This window comes from Acomys russatus, chromosome 32 (genome assembly GCF_903995435.1).
Source record: "Acomys russatus chromosome 32, mAcoRus1.1, whole genome shotgun sequence".
In the NCBI taxonomy this organism is placed as follows: domain Eukaryota; kingdom Metazoa; phylum Chordata; class Mammalia; order Rodentia; family Muridae; genus Acomys; species Acomys russatus.
In genome coordinates this window covers 46,611,305-46,627,186 of record NC_067168.1, presented here as the reverse complement: position 1 = coordinate 46,627,186, position 15,882 = coordinate 46,611,305, and the positions used below count along the sequence as shown (strand labels likewise).

The following is a 15,882-nucleotide window of genomic DNA, read 5'->3' as shown; positions in this document are numbered from 1 at the left end:
TTGCGAAGACGTTTTGGTAAAAGAAGTGTCAGAATACATGTATGTCCAGGTGTCTCTTAACACCCCTCAAAAATAGGAACCGAAGAGGGTACCAGCTTGCTGTCTGTGGTGGGCGGGGCATAGGTCTTACTTTTCTCCCCTCACTTGGTTTTAGGTTGCTGTACTAAACGCGATGGTTTGAGTGTTAAGTGACCCCAGTGGCTCCTAGGTCTGATGCTTGGTCCCCAGGTGATGGCGCTAGTTTGAAGGTTGTGGCAGGTGGAACTCACCAGCAGTGGCCGGTGGCCCTTGAAGTCCCATCCTTCTGGTTCTGGTCCAGCTTTTTGTCTGCCTGTGGTGGGGGAAGTGCTGGCTGCTTGCTCCTGCAGCCATGAGCCCTGCTACATCTTCTCTGTTGGGATGGACTCACTGTTCTATCCGACACCAGGGCTGAGACAGGAAAGTAGCCAAGGTATAAGTGCGTGTCACTCCTGTAATGAAAAACAAAAGGAACAAACCAAAGCTGGGGGCTCGGGGGGGGGGGGGCAGCACTTGGCAATGAGGATCAGGTATCAGGTGTCTTAAGTAACTCAGGGCACGGTGTTTGAGGGGGCTCGGCAGGTAAGGGACTGGCCACTAAGACTGATAACCGGAGTTCAATCCCTGGAAACGACACATGAGAAAGAGAGAACAGTCCCTAGACAAACAAGTAAACAAAATAAATAAGTAAATGTTATAAAAAATTGAAAGGGCTACAGGATCTTCAAGACAGTAAAAATCGATTTTTTTTCTAAATGGGAGTTTGCCTTGGTGATGTAATTGTTCTCAGAAAGAGAGTGCAGAGGACAGTGGCTGTGCAGCCCAGGTGCTGTGCTGCGGTGTCTGCAGTAGGTGCCAGGTTGAGTAGGAAAGCGCACAAGATGAACTGCTGCAGTCTGTATGGAGCCGTGTCCTCCCTTTCCTGGCCCCTGCTGCTCACGGGGCCTGTCTGCTGCTGATGGACGACTCCTGCCCTCAGCCTGCGACAACCTTTTTGGTACTTTGTAGGTACTTTTTCTGCTTCCTGACAGCGCCACCATCCCTTGATGGTCTATATTTCAGCACATTTCGGGTCATGTCAGCCCTCCCATCCATCTACCATGAGAACTGGTGGTGGGAGTGAGCGGGCAGCACCAGATAGAGATGATATGACAGCCCCCAAATGTCTGTCTGTTTCTCCAAATGGCTCTGTGGTCAGATGGAGGTGACAAATGACAAAATGGGTATGCTTGCTCCTTCAGAAGATGGATAGCACTCACAGTGAGGTGTGCTGCAAGCCTTCTGAGGAATCAGGCTTTCTCCCCCTCACCGCCCGCCCCTGTGGCATCTCTGTTTATATGGAAATCAGTGAAATTAAAAAATACCTGCTTTGATCTTAAAAAGAAAGATTAAAAAAAAAATTTACTCTGGATAACTGATTAACTGTGTGGGAAAATTTATTTTCTCTGCTTCTACAAAAGTTAATTCCAGATGGATTAAAAATTATATACCCCAAAGAAACCATAATAGCTGGAAGAAAATATGTTTAAATCTAAGCAAGAAAAGAAAGCACAGAAGCAAATACTTAGTTTAGTTCTGTATAATCTGGAAGCTTTTCTGTCCCTTCAAAGTCATAGGCAGAGCACTGTCTGCTCTTGCAGGGGACCCAGGTTCAGTCCCGGCACCCACACCCCGGCTCACCACCACCTGCACCCTCAGGCACAGCGCCTATGTACATAAAATAAGAACCACAGGCAAGCCTTATTTGCTCTTAAAACCAATGTGATTTTGTACATATCACACACAATCATCTCTCTACTTAAAGAGATTTCTAACAACAGGGATAGATAATTTGCACCATTAATAATTGAAGAAACGGCCAGAGAGATGCTTCAGCGTGTGATGCTGGCTACGCGAGTCTGGAGATCGGAGCTCAAGCCCTGGAGCCCGTGCAAATGTGTAGGGAAAGGACAACTCGTGAAGGTTGTCCTTACATCTGCGTATGTGCACACATGCCTGCACACAATGGTGATAAAAAAAAGTTAAGACAGTAATTGAAGATACAAAATTAAGGTGACACAGAGTGACAACAGCATCGTCATCATATCTCTGAAATGCAGATGGGGTGGAGCTAAAATAACCCTGAGTTATGCTGTGCAAGACCAGGTAGGTATAGGCATGTTTGCACGGGAAAAGCTGAAGCAGGGAAGCTTCTAGCAAAACAGACAGGACCCACAAGCTCTACCATGAAGGAAACACCGACATATTGTTAACTTAAAGTTAGGGACTTCTGTTCTATTCATAGTAAGAAATAAACAAAAATCCAAATCAAGGCACAGACCAGGGGAAGGTGCTTATCACACGGACAATCCATACTGAGCTCCTTAGCCAGAGAACCCAGGAGAAAAGGGAGCACGAGTTAGCAGGCCCTTCACACACGTGGCCCTTCACACACGTGGCCCTTCACACACGCGTTTACTCTAGACAGTCTGTCAATACATGAGAAGATGCTGAGCTTCGTGAATGATCAGGACAGCTTATAGCACGTCTCTCACATACACACAGACACGTGGGCACATGCACACTGCAGGCATCTTAAACTAATAGACAGAGATATGTTAATAAAACCGTGGCTGCCCACTTTTCTCTGAGTCTGTGCCCACGGTTTCCCAGAAGAAGAGGAGCTCATTTGAATGTCCCGGGCTTCCAAGCAAGCTTAACATTAACAACCAACAAAAGGGCTGTTACCAAAGGTTCTCCTTTGGTCCTGGGACAGTGAGAGCCTTTTGTGCACAAGTGTCATTATTGGTCACCATCTGTCCCTTGGAGAGTGTGTCTTTTCATTGGCTAAAGGCAAATGAAATCAGGGTGTTGTTTGTAATGGGGGAGAGCCTTAATGTAGCCCACTTTTCTTCTGCGTAAGTGTCTGAGCTTGTCAGGCACGGTTGACTGTGCCTGGCTCGTCAGCACAGCTGGGACTGTCCCTGGAAACACTCTCCTCAGTGGCGTTTTAGCACAGACACTGTGCTTGTCCCATCATGAGCAGTAACCTTGGCCTGGCGCTCTTTGCAGGCTGGTGATGTACATTGAGAGAGACAGCAGGAAGACCTCCCCTGGCAAGGAGCTGCAGAGCGGGAGCGAGTACCTGGCCAGGTGCCTGGATCTCCTCATCCAGCACGTGGTGCGGGAGCCGCCGAGGATCCTGGGTAAATGACAGCCACCGCCTCCAGGCTTACCTTTCTGTGGGTGGCTGCTGGCATCACCTCTTCTTCATTCTTGCTCCTCTGTTCTATAAAATGAAGTATTTTATATGTTTGGAACGTATTCACACCCCTCAACTCTCCCCCTTCCCACCCTCTCAACCCTCCCAGCTCTTCCCACTCACCTTCGGTTTCTTCATCTTTTTGTCTTCTTCTTCCTCCTCTTTTTCTTTCTTTCTCCACTAAGTCAAGGCTGCACTGTCCAGCTAGCCTTGGGATCGGGGCCTGCTCTGAGCTATAATCAGCTTCTCCGGGACGTGTTGTTAAACAAACACTGCACTGACTCTCACTTTCTTCGCAGCCATCAGATGGTGGCACCACACAGCAGTCTTCTTGTTGTCTGTCTGGGTTTCTGTCTGTCTGTGCTGAGCTTGCACAGGACCTCTGCAAGCTGTCACAATCAGAGTCCCCTGTCTCTGTTGCAGGGGAGTGTAGAGACACTTCTCTTGACTCTGTGACTTACTTTAAGACAAGTTTGCCGTGCCTGTTGTATAATTGTTTTGTTTCAGTCACAGGGGTGACAGTGTGTCACATCGGGGTGCTACCTGAGGTAGACAGCAAGTAAAGGAAATGAGCCAGGATGTAGTTCAGGCGACCTCGCCTTACACACACACACACACACACACACACACACACACACACACACACACACACGAAGCCTTGGCTTCTGTGCCCAGCCCTGCATAACCCAGTGTGGCTGGCGGTGCCTTCCTGCAATCCAGCACTTGGGCGTTGAAGGGAGGAGGGTCAAAATTTCAAGGTTATCCTCAGCTACATAGTGAAGTTGAGACCCCAGATCTCAAAATAGAAAAAACAAAATCCCCCAAACAAGAACCATGCCCCTCCCCAAATTAGTACTGGACTTATATGGTCAATGTGAGTTAATTTCCTCACGATTTGTTTCTGCCTATGTGTGCCCTTGGCCCAGCCAAAAGGCTGAGATGTGAGTTGCCCATATCTTAAGAAATAATCTTCCCTTGAAGTTAAAGCCATAAATATACTTATTAACAAAAGAATTTTTAAAACATATATTTTTTCTTTTGTTGGCTGTGTGGTTGGTTGGTTGTTGTTGTTTGTGACATGATGTCATTATGTAGCCCAGGCTAGCCTGGAACTCAGAAATCTGTGTGTCTGTGCTTGCCTCTTGAGTGTTGGGATTAAAGGTATGTACCATCACAACCATTTTGTTTTTATTGCTGTTGTTTGATTTGGTTGAGACAAAGTGTGGGTTGGAATTGAACTCACAATGTAGCAGAAGGTGTCTTTGATCCTCCTGCCTCCACTCCCCAAGTGCTAAGATTTCTGATCTTTATCCCCCTCCCCCACCACCCAGAAGTGTATATAGGTTTAATTTTCTAATTTGAAATGTTAAAATTTGATGTCACAGGCTTTGATGGTTCAACATCTGATACCTTAGGTGGTTTGAAGGAGGGTCTTTAATGTAGGAACATGCAGCAGCATCTGCAGGGGTGCTGCCTACACTGGGGGGGGGGTAAGAGCACACAGCGGCGTCTGCAGGGGTGCTGCCTGCACTGAGGGGGTGAGAGCACGCAGTGGTGTCTTCAGGGGCGCTGCCTGCACTGAGGGGGTGAGAGCACTCAGCGGCGTCTGCAGGGGTGCTGCCTGCACTGAGGAGGTAAGAGCATGCAGCAGCGTCTGCAGGGGCTCTGCCTGCACTGGGGGGGTAAGAACACGAAGTGGCGTCTGCAGGGATGCTGCCTGCACTGAAGGGGGTAAGAACACACCGCAGCGTCTGCAGGGGTGCTGTCTGTACTGAGAGGGGTAAGAGCATGCTGCGGCATCTGCAGGGGTGCTGCCTGCACTGAAGGGGATGCCTCGCTTGTTAGTTTGGGAACTGAAGTGCTGTAAGGCGGCATCAGGGCTGTTCCAGTCCTTGCCCCTGCTTTCCCACAGGTGCACAGCGCATTCAATTAGATTCAAGGCACCATAGTGAAGACACAGAGCTACAGATGTGAGAGTAATGACAGCGTCGTCATAGCTGCCAGTAACTCTCTCTTACTAATAAGTTAGGAGGCATCTTCACTAACGACTGAAAGAGAGCACCTCACAGTTTAGCCAGGAAAAGTGCTGAAAATTGTGACTGGCCAGATGGCTTAGCAATTAAGAGTACTGGCTGCTCGTCCAAAACACATGGGTTCAATTCCCTGCACCCACAATGTGGCTTACAACCAGTTCCAGTACTCCAGTTCAAGGGGGTCCTATGCTTATGCACACACACACACACACACACACACACACACACACACACACACACACACGCACGCACTCATGCACACATACACACAAGTAAATAAGAATAAAATAAATCTTAAAAACTTTAAACATTGATCTCTTTCCTTCATCCTATTTCTTTTCTTCTCTTTTCTTTTTCAAATTATATTTTATAATCTCTTTACTTGTAATTTTAAAATAGTTTTCTAAACCAATAAACAACAATAGTCAATTTGAATAATAAAAATAAATTTCTCAAACCACTACTGTATCATAACTATTTATAAGTTAATTTCTAGGTTAGAGGCCACAGTGTGTTATATTACCAATGCTCATCTGTGTGTGTGTGTGATAAGGTGGGGGGTGGGTGGCATGCTGGGGATGGGGTTCAATTGCTAGAGTTCCTGCCTGGGGTGTAAGAAGCCCTGGGCTTGATTCCCAGCACTGCAGAGGACCAGACATGGTGGCACACACCTGAAACCCGAGCACTTTCTCGTCAATCCAACACCTGGGCCGTGGAGGCAGGAGCATTATCTTCACCTATGTATTGAGTTGGAGGCCAGCCTGAGCTACCTGAGACCCTGACTTAAAAAAAAAAATTGTGACTAAAAAGGCTCAGTGGCCACCCACTATTTAGATCGGAGGTGAGCTGCCTCAGCTGCTGGGCTGTGATGGAGCTGTGACAGAGGCTCCTGTCCCCCTGTGGTCTCTCACCTCAACACCTTCCTGATGTGCTTCTCAGGCGACATTATCAACGCCCTGGCAAATGTGTCCGGCCGAAAACACCCGTCAACGGTCCAGGGGAAGCAGCTGAAGATGTGCCTTCCCATGATGCCTGTGGTGCTCCACCTGGTCATGTCTCAGGTAACACGTGTGGAGGCGGGGTCCCCATGCTTGTCCCAGAGTGGAGCTGCCACCTCCCAGGAGATCAGACTCTGCCCTCTGTTTGTCCTGGACTAAATCTGCTCATGGCTTTGGAGCTCTAATCCATGGAAACTCTCGCCCCTCAGGTGTTCCGAGCTCATGTGGTGACAGAGGAATTTCTGTTCAGCTACGGAACCATTCTTGTGAGTAGCAGGAGCCGCGTGCAGCTGACGCTGCTGCTGTTGCAGGATTGGGTGTGAAAAGGAGGGAGTTAAAATCTAAGTGGCATTTGTTTGTAGGGAAGTGACCTTTTAAAAATATTTTTATCTGTTCACTGTAATAAAAATTGACATTTGGGGAAAAATACATTCTCTCCTGATAATGTATTTTGTTCAGAGACAGCCCCCAACAGTGTAAAAAGCCCACACAAACGCTCAGCAGATATGGAGTTGATCATTTAAAAGGACGTGGCTGAGAGTAGAAGGCTGTGGCTGCTGTGGGCACTAACTCTGCTCTTGCCCAGCCATGTGCGTGTCTCTGTGATGACGTCTAACCCTGCTCTCTGCCCAGCCATGCGCATGTCTCTGTGATGACGTCTAACCCTGCTCTCTGCCCAGCCATGCGCACGTCTCTGTGATGACGTCTAACCCTGCTCTCTGCCCAGCCATGTGCATGTCTCTGTGATGACGTCTAACCCTGCTCTCTGCCCAGCCATGCGCATGTCTCTATGATGATGTCTGAGATTAAACTCAGTCTTGCTTCTTCTTTTATTGATTTTTGACAATGTGGGAAGAGATGAAAACAATAGTGGTGCTGTGTTCACTCCTGTTCTGCACACACAGCTCTTCCTAGTGACGCTGTGGCCCATAATGTTGGTGTGTGTTGTGGGTGTGCTGAGGCTGGACGCTCAACACCTGGAGCCCAGGAGGTTAGAGTGTGTCATGGAGGCTGTGTGGTGGCATTTCAGCCTTGTTGTCATTGTGGAGGAGCAAAGGCCTGCAGCTCATGAGGTGGTTTTCTAGAAGGTTCATCCTAGAGGAGAGGGCAATGTTGCTAAACACACACTGAATGGGGGTGTCTGAGACCTAAGCATGGGGGCTCAGTGAGCGTGGAGAACTTTTGGTGCTCAGTTTCCACTTTGTCCTCAAGCTGTGAATTCTAAAGTCTAGGAAGTCGCAGCCGTGGCCGAGTGACCTGCACCCGTGATCCTGGCACCGCCCACCTGCCACCACGTGTAACTTGTGCTTTGTCTGTCTCTTTCTTTTTCATTTTTAATTTTGTTTCTTTTTTTAACATGTACATTTATATTATTACACCTGAATAAAATAAACTACATACAGCAGGAAGAACCATAAGACAATCAGGAATTACATAACTGTTACGTTCATAGTGATTTGGCTGTTTGTATTTGGCAAACTTGAAGTCAATGTCTTTCCTATCTTGGTGCATCTAAATTTCTGAATGAAAATCAGTATCTATCATATCTCATCTCTACTAACTTAAAACATCTATCTTGATCAAAAACATCCCAACTCCTAACCAACTAAGCTTAATTGTAAGACTAAACTATCTGGTCTTCAACCCCATCAGAGACTTGAGAAGGGATAAAACTTAAATACCTGAGTGAACCGGAAGTGCAGGTTAGCAGCTTTGGAAATGAAGAAAAGATTGAGACAGTTTGCTACCTGGACAGTCACCCAACACGCTCTATAATGTTGGAGCATCATCTTTGGCTTTCTAGCCCAATATGTCCGGCTTTGTCCGTCTCTTAGCAAGGGCCTGAGTACCATAATGACACCACATACATGTCAAGGTCTAGAACAGTCTTGGTCTCTAGCCTGCCGTGGAGGGCTTCACACAGTCTTGAGCGGAGATATGTAGCCTGTGTTTCTGTGTGCTCTTCCCCGCGCCACCACCCCATCCCCGCCCCAGGTTCTTCCTGACTCCCTCCCTCCCGCAGCTGGAGGAGGCCACACTGAGGAAGGGCCTTTTCTCTAATTCTCTCTAGGATCAGGTCCGCTCTTTGCTCTTTCTGGAGGGTTGCCTCATCAAGGTGTTTGTGGACAATTAAAAACAACATGCCTGGTTCATTATGATGTGAAAAATGTTCACGTTTCTACGTCTTGGTTCTCAATAGCGAGTTTAGGCAAACATCATATTTTGAGGCTGGCAAGATGGCTCAGTGGTTACAGGCGCTTGTAGCCAAATTTGCTCACCTAAGTTTGAACCCCAGACCCATACAATGGAAGGAGAGGCCTGACTCTTGAGAATTGTCTAAGTGTGAGAGCGCCCACATGTGCATGTACACACACACACACATACACACACGCACGCACGCACGCACGCACGCACGCACACATGAAGGAATGAGATGTCTTTGGGCTGTTTTCCTAGTTGAGGAATTTTCCTAGTGTGCACCATGGCTGGTCCTAGAATGCCTTCACAGCTTTTCTCGCTGTACCTGTTTGCGCCTTCTTGGTGTTGCTGTGACACTGGAAGGCCCTGGGTCCCTGTCTAAGCCGCACCCTGGCTCCGTTATCTGTGCAGTTTGTGTCCGTTGGTTGTGAGCTGCTAAGTCAGACATTGCTTCTGCGTTAATCTCCCCAGAAATTAGCAAAATATTCTTCCAGTTCCTGTGTCCGGCTGATGTCAACTGGGGAGGATGGATGTCAACTTCCACCCCTGGACACGGAAGGGTAGGCTAGCTTTGAGAACATTCGCTCCCACTTTGCTTAGCAGAGGCTTCCTAAATGTCCCCGAGGTCTGCACAGCTCACGCGGAAGAATGTGACACATGGCCGTACACGGAGCAGCGTGTGCAGGTGCAGATGTGCCTGCCTGTTCTGGCACAGGTGGGGGCTGCAGGTTGACCTTGGGTGTCCCTTGTCTCTTCTCCGTGTTCTTCTTGGAGACGGGCCCTGACTCGGAACCCTGAGTCTGCTGGTTGTAGTGAGCTTGTAGGTGTCCCTATCTCTGCCTTCCAGTCTTTCATAGAAGCTCCAGGGGTCAGCTTGACACCCCCAGCCTCACTTGGGGGAGAGGGGATCTCAACTAACAAATTGCCCACAACAGATGGGGCAATTTCTGTGAGGCATTTTCTTTTCTTTCTTTCTTTCTTTCTTTCTTTCTTTCTTTTTTTGTTTTTTTGTTGTTGTTGTTTTGTTTTGTTTTGTTTTTGTGAGGCATTTTCTTAATTGTTAGTGACGTAACAGGACCCAGCTGCCTGTGGGCGGTGCCATCCTTGGGCAGGTGAGTCTAGTTGAGCAAGCCAAGAGGAAGCAAGCCACTAAGCAGCGTTTCTCCGTGTTTCTGCCTCATGCTCCTGCCCTGCCACCCCTCAGTGATGGCCTGTGACCTGTAAGGTAAAAGTCTCTTCCCCCAACTTGTTGTTGGTCATGGGGTTCATCACAGCAAAGCAACCTGAGACACCATTGCCGGGGCCTTACAGGCGTGCCTGCGGCTGCCATGCCCAGCTTTGGTATGGGTCCTGGGCCTCATGCCTGCTCAGCAAGCAGTTGCTCACTGAGCTGTCTTCCTAACCCAGCTTCGTGAAGGACGCTTTACTTGCTTTATCTGGAGAACAATATTCCTTTCAGTATTTTCCAAACATGTGCGAGTCATCTCCATCACAGCGGGCTTACTATTACTTAGCTTTTAAAACTGTGCCTACATCTGAGGTATTTGGTTCCAGCTGATTGCCAGAATTTCTTTGCTTTGGTACAGTGGGTGTGGAGAGAGGCCCAGAGCTGCTGTGTCTCTGCTTTTTGCAAGGCTCTTAAAGAGAGTACCTGGGGGCACTGCCTTGTGTGCCTCCTAATGTTCCAGGCAACGGTTTGCTGTGTTGTGGAGGGTGGGAGGACATTACCATCCTCTTTAGAGCACCTGTGAGGACTCTCACAGGCGGGGAGAGCTGTAAGCAGCTGCTTGCACTCATTTGCACTAGGTCATGTGGTCTGAGGAGGCGCGAAAACAGTGTTTCTGACCTGTGGGTCGCGACCCCCATAAGGTCTACATATCAGATCTTTACAGTACGATTCATAACAGCAGCAAAATTACAGCCGTGAAGCAGCCACAAAGATAATCTTATGGTTGGGGTCACCACAGCATGAGGAACCGTATTAAAGGGTTGCAGCTTTAGGAAGGTTAAGGACCACTGCTCGCTCTAGAGTGTACAGAGAATGGAAGGTGCCTGAAGGGGGTGGGGAGACTTCATTCTGCAGCAATGGGAAGGTGACGATGGCGCTGTGCGGCTCCCTCAGCCCGGCTCTGAAGTAAACCCAACAGACCAGGCGTTGGGTAAGCTGGACATTGATGCAGTGGTTGCTTCAGTCTGTCGCCGGTGTTCCTTTACTATAGAACATTCTAGATAATTACATGTGGGACACGAGAAATTAGATTTATATAAACATCTTCTCCAAATAAATGAAATTTGGGTATTAAGGAGACAGCTCTTTGACCATGACTGAACAGAATTTTTAAACCAAGGGCTAGCCAACCGCTAATGGCTCCTTTACCTTGCTAGGGCGGCAGCCTATCCCCCGCCCAGCTGCCTCTCCTCTCCTGCAGATTCTCAGTTTTTGAAGATTCCATTGAACTGGGCCAGCAAACAGGATAAGACAGAAAGGGAAGCAAGGGGTGGCCCCGCTGGACGCCGGCCTGTTGCGCCCTGTGTCTCCTGTGTCCTTTCTGCAGGGCTCTCAGTTGATGAGCCTGGGACAGGGACTTGATTGCGCATGCTGGGTTCTCAGGTCCTGACTTGCTGGATTATAGAAATGCAGGGACTGGCAGACTAGGGGCTTGCCACCTGTGTGCAGCCTTCTGATGGTCAGAGATGATGATTTGTTGATGGCTCTTGGAGTGTGCGGTTGAGAAAGCAGAGATGGCATCTTGCTGCGCTATAAAGCAAATGACCAAATGCTTAATTCAGCCCTGGGAATGTTCTTTCTTTCTGTGTGTGTGTGTGTGTGTGTGTTTCAAGACAGAATTTCTCTCTGAGTAGCCTTGGGTGCTCTGGACTGGACTCCCTTTGTAGACCAGGCTGGTCTGGAACTCAGAGATTCGCCCACCTCTGCCTCCCCGAGTGCTGGGATTAAAGGCGTGGCGCCCCCACCCCCCTTGTCCAGCCCTAGGAATGTTCCTGTGAGGCGTGTTTCTGTCTTTGCCCTGACTGTAAGTGCCGTTCCCGCCTTGCTGTGGGTCTGATCTGTGAGCTCTGCAGTGGCCCTCGGCCTGGCAGCAAGCCCCTTACCCACAGAACCGTCTCTTCAGCCCTGGCAGGGCTGGCCCTGCCGTCCGCTCCAATGCGGAGACGCTGCCTCTGCGGGCCATGGTGTCTGTGGATGTGTGGGATGCTGGGGGCTCCCCTGGGCTGTGGTCACTGGCAGCTTTCTGTGGCTTCTTACTTTCCTTGTGGCTGTGCACTGACCAAGGAGCATCGGAAGACAGCATTTGGACTCAGAGTTGGTGGATCATCTCAACATCTAGATAGCTACTATTGACATAAAAAAAGAGAAAAATTAATTTTTCTATGACTGGAAAATCCCAAGGATGGATGAAATGCTGAGAGTGCTCCAGTCTCAGTCTCCTCAAAGGCCCAGGGCCCGTCCTTCCTGGGTGTCTGGCATGAAAGCTGCTTATCTGTAAATCCTCCAGAATAATTGCACAGACACACACACACACACACACACACACACACACACACACACACGGATACACACACATAGACACCCACACAGATACACACAGACACACACAGACACACACACAAATACACATACACAGATACACATACACAGACACACACACACAGACATACACACACAGACATACACACACATAGACACACATACACAGACACACACAGACAGACACACACACACAGACACATACACACACACACACACAGAGACATACACACACACACAGAGACATACACGGGGCCCTGTATTTGCCATGGTTACCACAGATAGTTGATTATTTTAAAAGTCAAAGATGTTTTAAAAAATATTATGATGGAAAGAAGTTTATTCTGGCTTGTGTCTGTAGTGGACTTTGTCCAGAGATGGCATTCATGGCTGTGGTGAACTATGTCCAGAGGTGACACTTGTGGCTGTGGTGGACTGTGTCCAGAGGTGGTGCTTGTGGCTATAGTGGACTAGTCCAGAGGTGGTGCTCGTGGCTGTAGTGGACCATGTCCAGAGGTGGTGCTTGTGGCTGTAGTGGACCATGTCCAGAGGTGGTGCTTGTGGCTGTAGTGGACTGTGTCTAGAGGTGACGCTCGTGGCTGTAGTGGACTGTGTCCAGAGGTGCCACTTGTGGCTGTGGTGGACTGTGTCCAGAGGTGGTGCTCGTGGCTGTAGTGGACTGTGTCCAGAGGTGCCACTTGTAGCTGTGGTGGATTGTGTCCAGAGGTGGCGCTTGTGGCTGTGGTGGACTGTGTCCAGAGATGGCGCTTGTGGCTGTAGTGGACTATTCCAGAGATGCCTTCTTGCTGGCCATGCCCCAAGGTGCAATCGCCCTGCAGGAGACAGTGTGTGTGTTTGCCCATTCTGTGTCTTGGAAAAGACACAGACTTCAATATTTATTGGGTTTTTATATAAATTATGTAAATAAAATGAAACTTTATATTTATTTGGGGCTGTGTGCTCATGTGGAGGTCACTGGATGGCTTGCAGGAGTCTGTTCTCTTTCTGTCACGTGGGACCCTGGGAATGAACTCAGGATGCCTGGCTTGGTGGCAAGCTCCGTTACCTGCTGAGCCATCTCACCTTCGCCTCTACCCTTAAAAAAAAAAAAAAAAAAAAAAAAAAAAAAAAAAAAAAAGACATTTCTTTCTGAATTTTTAGTTTCGCATCAAATTAATATTTGTTTTGAAAATGATGCCGCATTTTGGAAATTTGTGAAACTATTTCAACCAAGTTATTATAAAAGCTTTTGTTGTGCCCTTTTACAAGGATCATTAAACATCTTTGCTCGCTGGTAATCTAAAGAGAATAGAGGTTTTGAGCTTTTGCTTTTCAAAGAACTTTGATTTCCTAGGTTCTCTGGTTTTGTTTATAATAAACCCGTCCATGTTTCCGTGTCTCCTCCAGGCAAGAGAAGGCGCTGCGCAGACTTCGGGAAGCCCCGCTACCCGCTGGCAGGGGGACGTTTTCCCTAAGTGCTTTCATGGCCAAATATTCTCTCATTTGTATGGCCTGTAGAGTTTGGTATAATTTTAGTAAATGACACAGCTGACGGGCTGAAGAAATTGCTTAGTGGCTGGGAGCACTGGCTGCTTTCCTGGAGGGCCTGGGGTTCAAGGTCCCGGCACCACATGTGAGCTCACAGCCATGTACCTCCAGCCCCTGACTCTGATGCCCCCGTCTCACTGCTGTGGGCCTCAGGCCACATGAGGTGCACTGATATACATGCAGATAAACACCTTCCACATAAAAAGAAATAAAATTTAAAAGATATAGCTTAAATATTTAGTTTAAAAGTTCAGAGATGCATGTGTGGGAATGTTTTAAAACATCCATGGAAAGGGTAGCTTCAAGGCTGTGGTCTCCCTGACAGGGTGGGGTGTGCACAGGAGGAACTGGGTGTTCTATGCAGGGTCCTGTGTCCTCCACAGCACAGCACAGTCCGCTGTGTAATGCATAATGTGCATCCCCTTTTTATTTATTGAGGGTTTTTTGTTTGTGTGTTTGATTCTTTGGGCACAGAGCTTTGCTATGGAGCCCAGGGTAGCCTGGAACTCACTTAACAGTTCAGTCAGGTCCTGGCCTCACCCTGATCCTCCTGCCTCAACCTCTTAATTGTTGGGATTACAGGCATGGGCCACCGCATTTGGTTAACTTGTATCACAGGAGGCCAGTTTCTTCTCTGGGTTAATAGCTAAGCTAGTTACTTTTCAGTTCTGTGGTCCTCATATTTTATTTGCTATTTATCGTACTTTTTGATGGATCAAACCCAGGGTCCTGTGTATGCTAGACAACATTCTGTTCCCAGGCCATGACCCCAGCCCTGCTGTTCGGTGTATACAAAGCATTATATTTGATGATGGTTTGTGAGCTAAAAGCATGAACAGTGGTGTGTGACCGTGTACACAGATCACAGGTGCTTAGCCTGTCACAGTGTGACACAGATGATCTCCCTGGGCTCATGGTCAGGGAGCAGCTGTCTTGTTCAGATCTTCCAGCCAGGGCCTGGGAAGGGAAGGGGGCGGGGCACCAGGGGGCTCATGCCCAGCTTCTGAGTCTTTCCTCTGAAAACCGGAAGGACTTTCTGTGCCTGCGCCAGCTCTGAATAATGACATGGAGACTTATACTTAGTTACAATGGCTTCGGGCCTTAGCTTACTCTTGTTCCCAACTAGCTCTTATAGCCTAGGCTAACCCATTTATATTAATGTATGCTGTGCCACGTGGCTCGTTACCTCATCTTCATTTTCATATGTCTGACATCCCCTGTGTCTCCAAGGCAGATCTTTCCCAGAGTCCTATGTCTGCCCAGAAGTCTTGGCTTTGCTATAGGTGTTCAGCTCTTTATTCAGCCAATCAGAAGGTGCTGGCAAACCGTGTTTACAAACACTGCGGCAGGTGATGCTGAACAAGACCCAAGGCCAGTCTGTACTTAGCTCCCTGGGCACAGACATCAGCATTTGAATAATGTGATGACAGTCTTCACACAGTGCACAAAAGATCACCCCAGCACCGCTCACATGCTAGGTGGTGTGTATGGTGTATAGGGTACCTGTGTATGGCATAATGGTACGTGGTGTATGGTGTATATGTTATGTGGTGTATATGGTACGTGGTGTATATGGTACATGGTGTATATGGTACATGGTGTGTGTGGTATATGGTGTGTGTGGTATGTGGTATATATGGTACATGGTGTGTATGGTGTATATGTTATGTGGTGTATGGTGTATATGGTACATGGTATATGGTGTATATGTTATGTGGTATATATGGTACGTGGTATATGGTGCATATGGTACATGGTGTATATGGTACATGGTGTATGGTGTATATGGTACATGGTGTATATGGTACATGGTGTATGGTGTATATGGTACGTGGTATATATGGTACGTGGTATATGGTGTATATGGTACATGGTATATATGTGGTATATGGTGTATATGGTACATGGTATATATGGTGTATATGGTACATGGTATATGGTGTATATGGTACATGGTGTATGGTGTATATGTGGTATGTGGTATATGGTGCATATGGTTCATGGTATGTGGTATCTATGGTATATCTACTCTCATAGATGGGGGCTTGGAGGAGCTGAATGCAGTGGGAACTCTAAAGCCAGGCACTAGGTAGTGTTGAGACCTGGGCTGAGGCCTTGAGCTCTGCTTCCCCTGCACCTTCTTTGGAATGACTGATAGCGCCACATTAGGAGTCGGTCCTTAGCGCTTCGGGAGGTGAGGGGAGGTGGCTTGGCGGGAAGAGATACCTATCAGCTGGATTGTTCTCATACATGTTTATTGAGACAAGGTCTTCACACTGTAGGGACGGCTGGGTAGCA

At 48.1% G+C, this 15,882-nt stretch overlaps 1 protein-coding gene across 1 annotated transcript in view; it reads left to right on the top strand.

Moving 5' to 3' along the window:
- Positions 1–15,882, top strand: part of Ulk4 (unc-51 like kinase 4) — a 280,600-nt gene that overhangs the window by 71,086 nt on the left and 193,632 nt on the right. Inside the window, exons 22-24 of the mRNA XM_051140405.1 lie at positions 3,070–3,203; positions 6,232–6,353; positions 6,500–6,556. Coding sequence (XP_050996362.1) covers positions 3,070–3,203; positions 6,232–6,353; positions 6,500–6,556 — 313 coding nt within the window. The remainder of the gene's footprint in view (positions 1–3,069; positions 3,204–6,231; positions 6,354–6,499; positions 6,557–15,882) is intronic.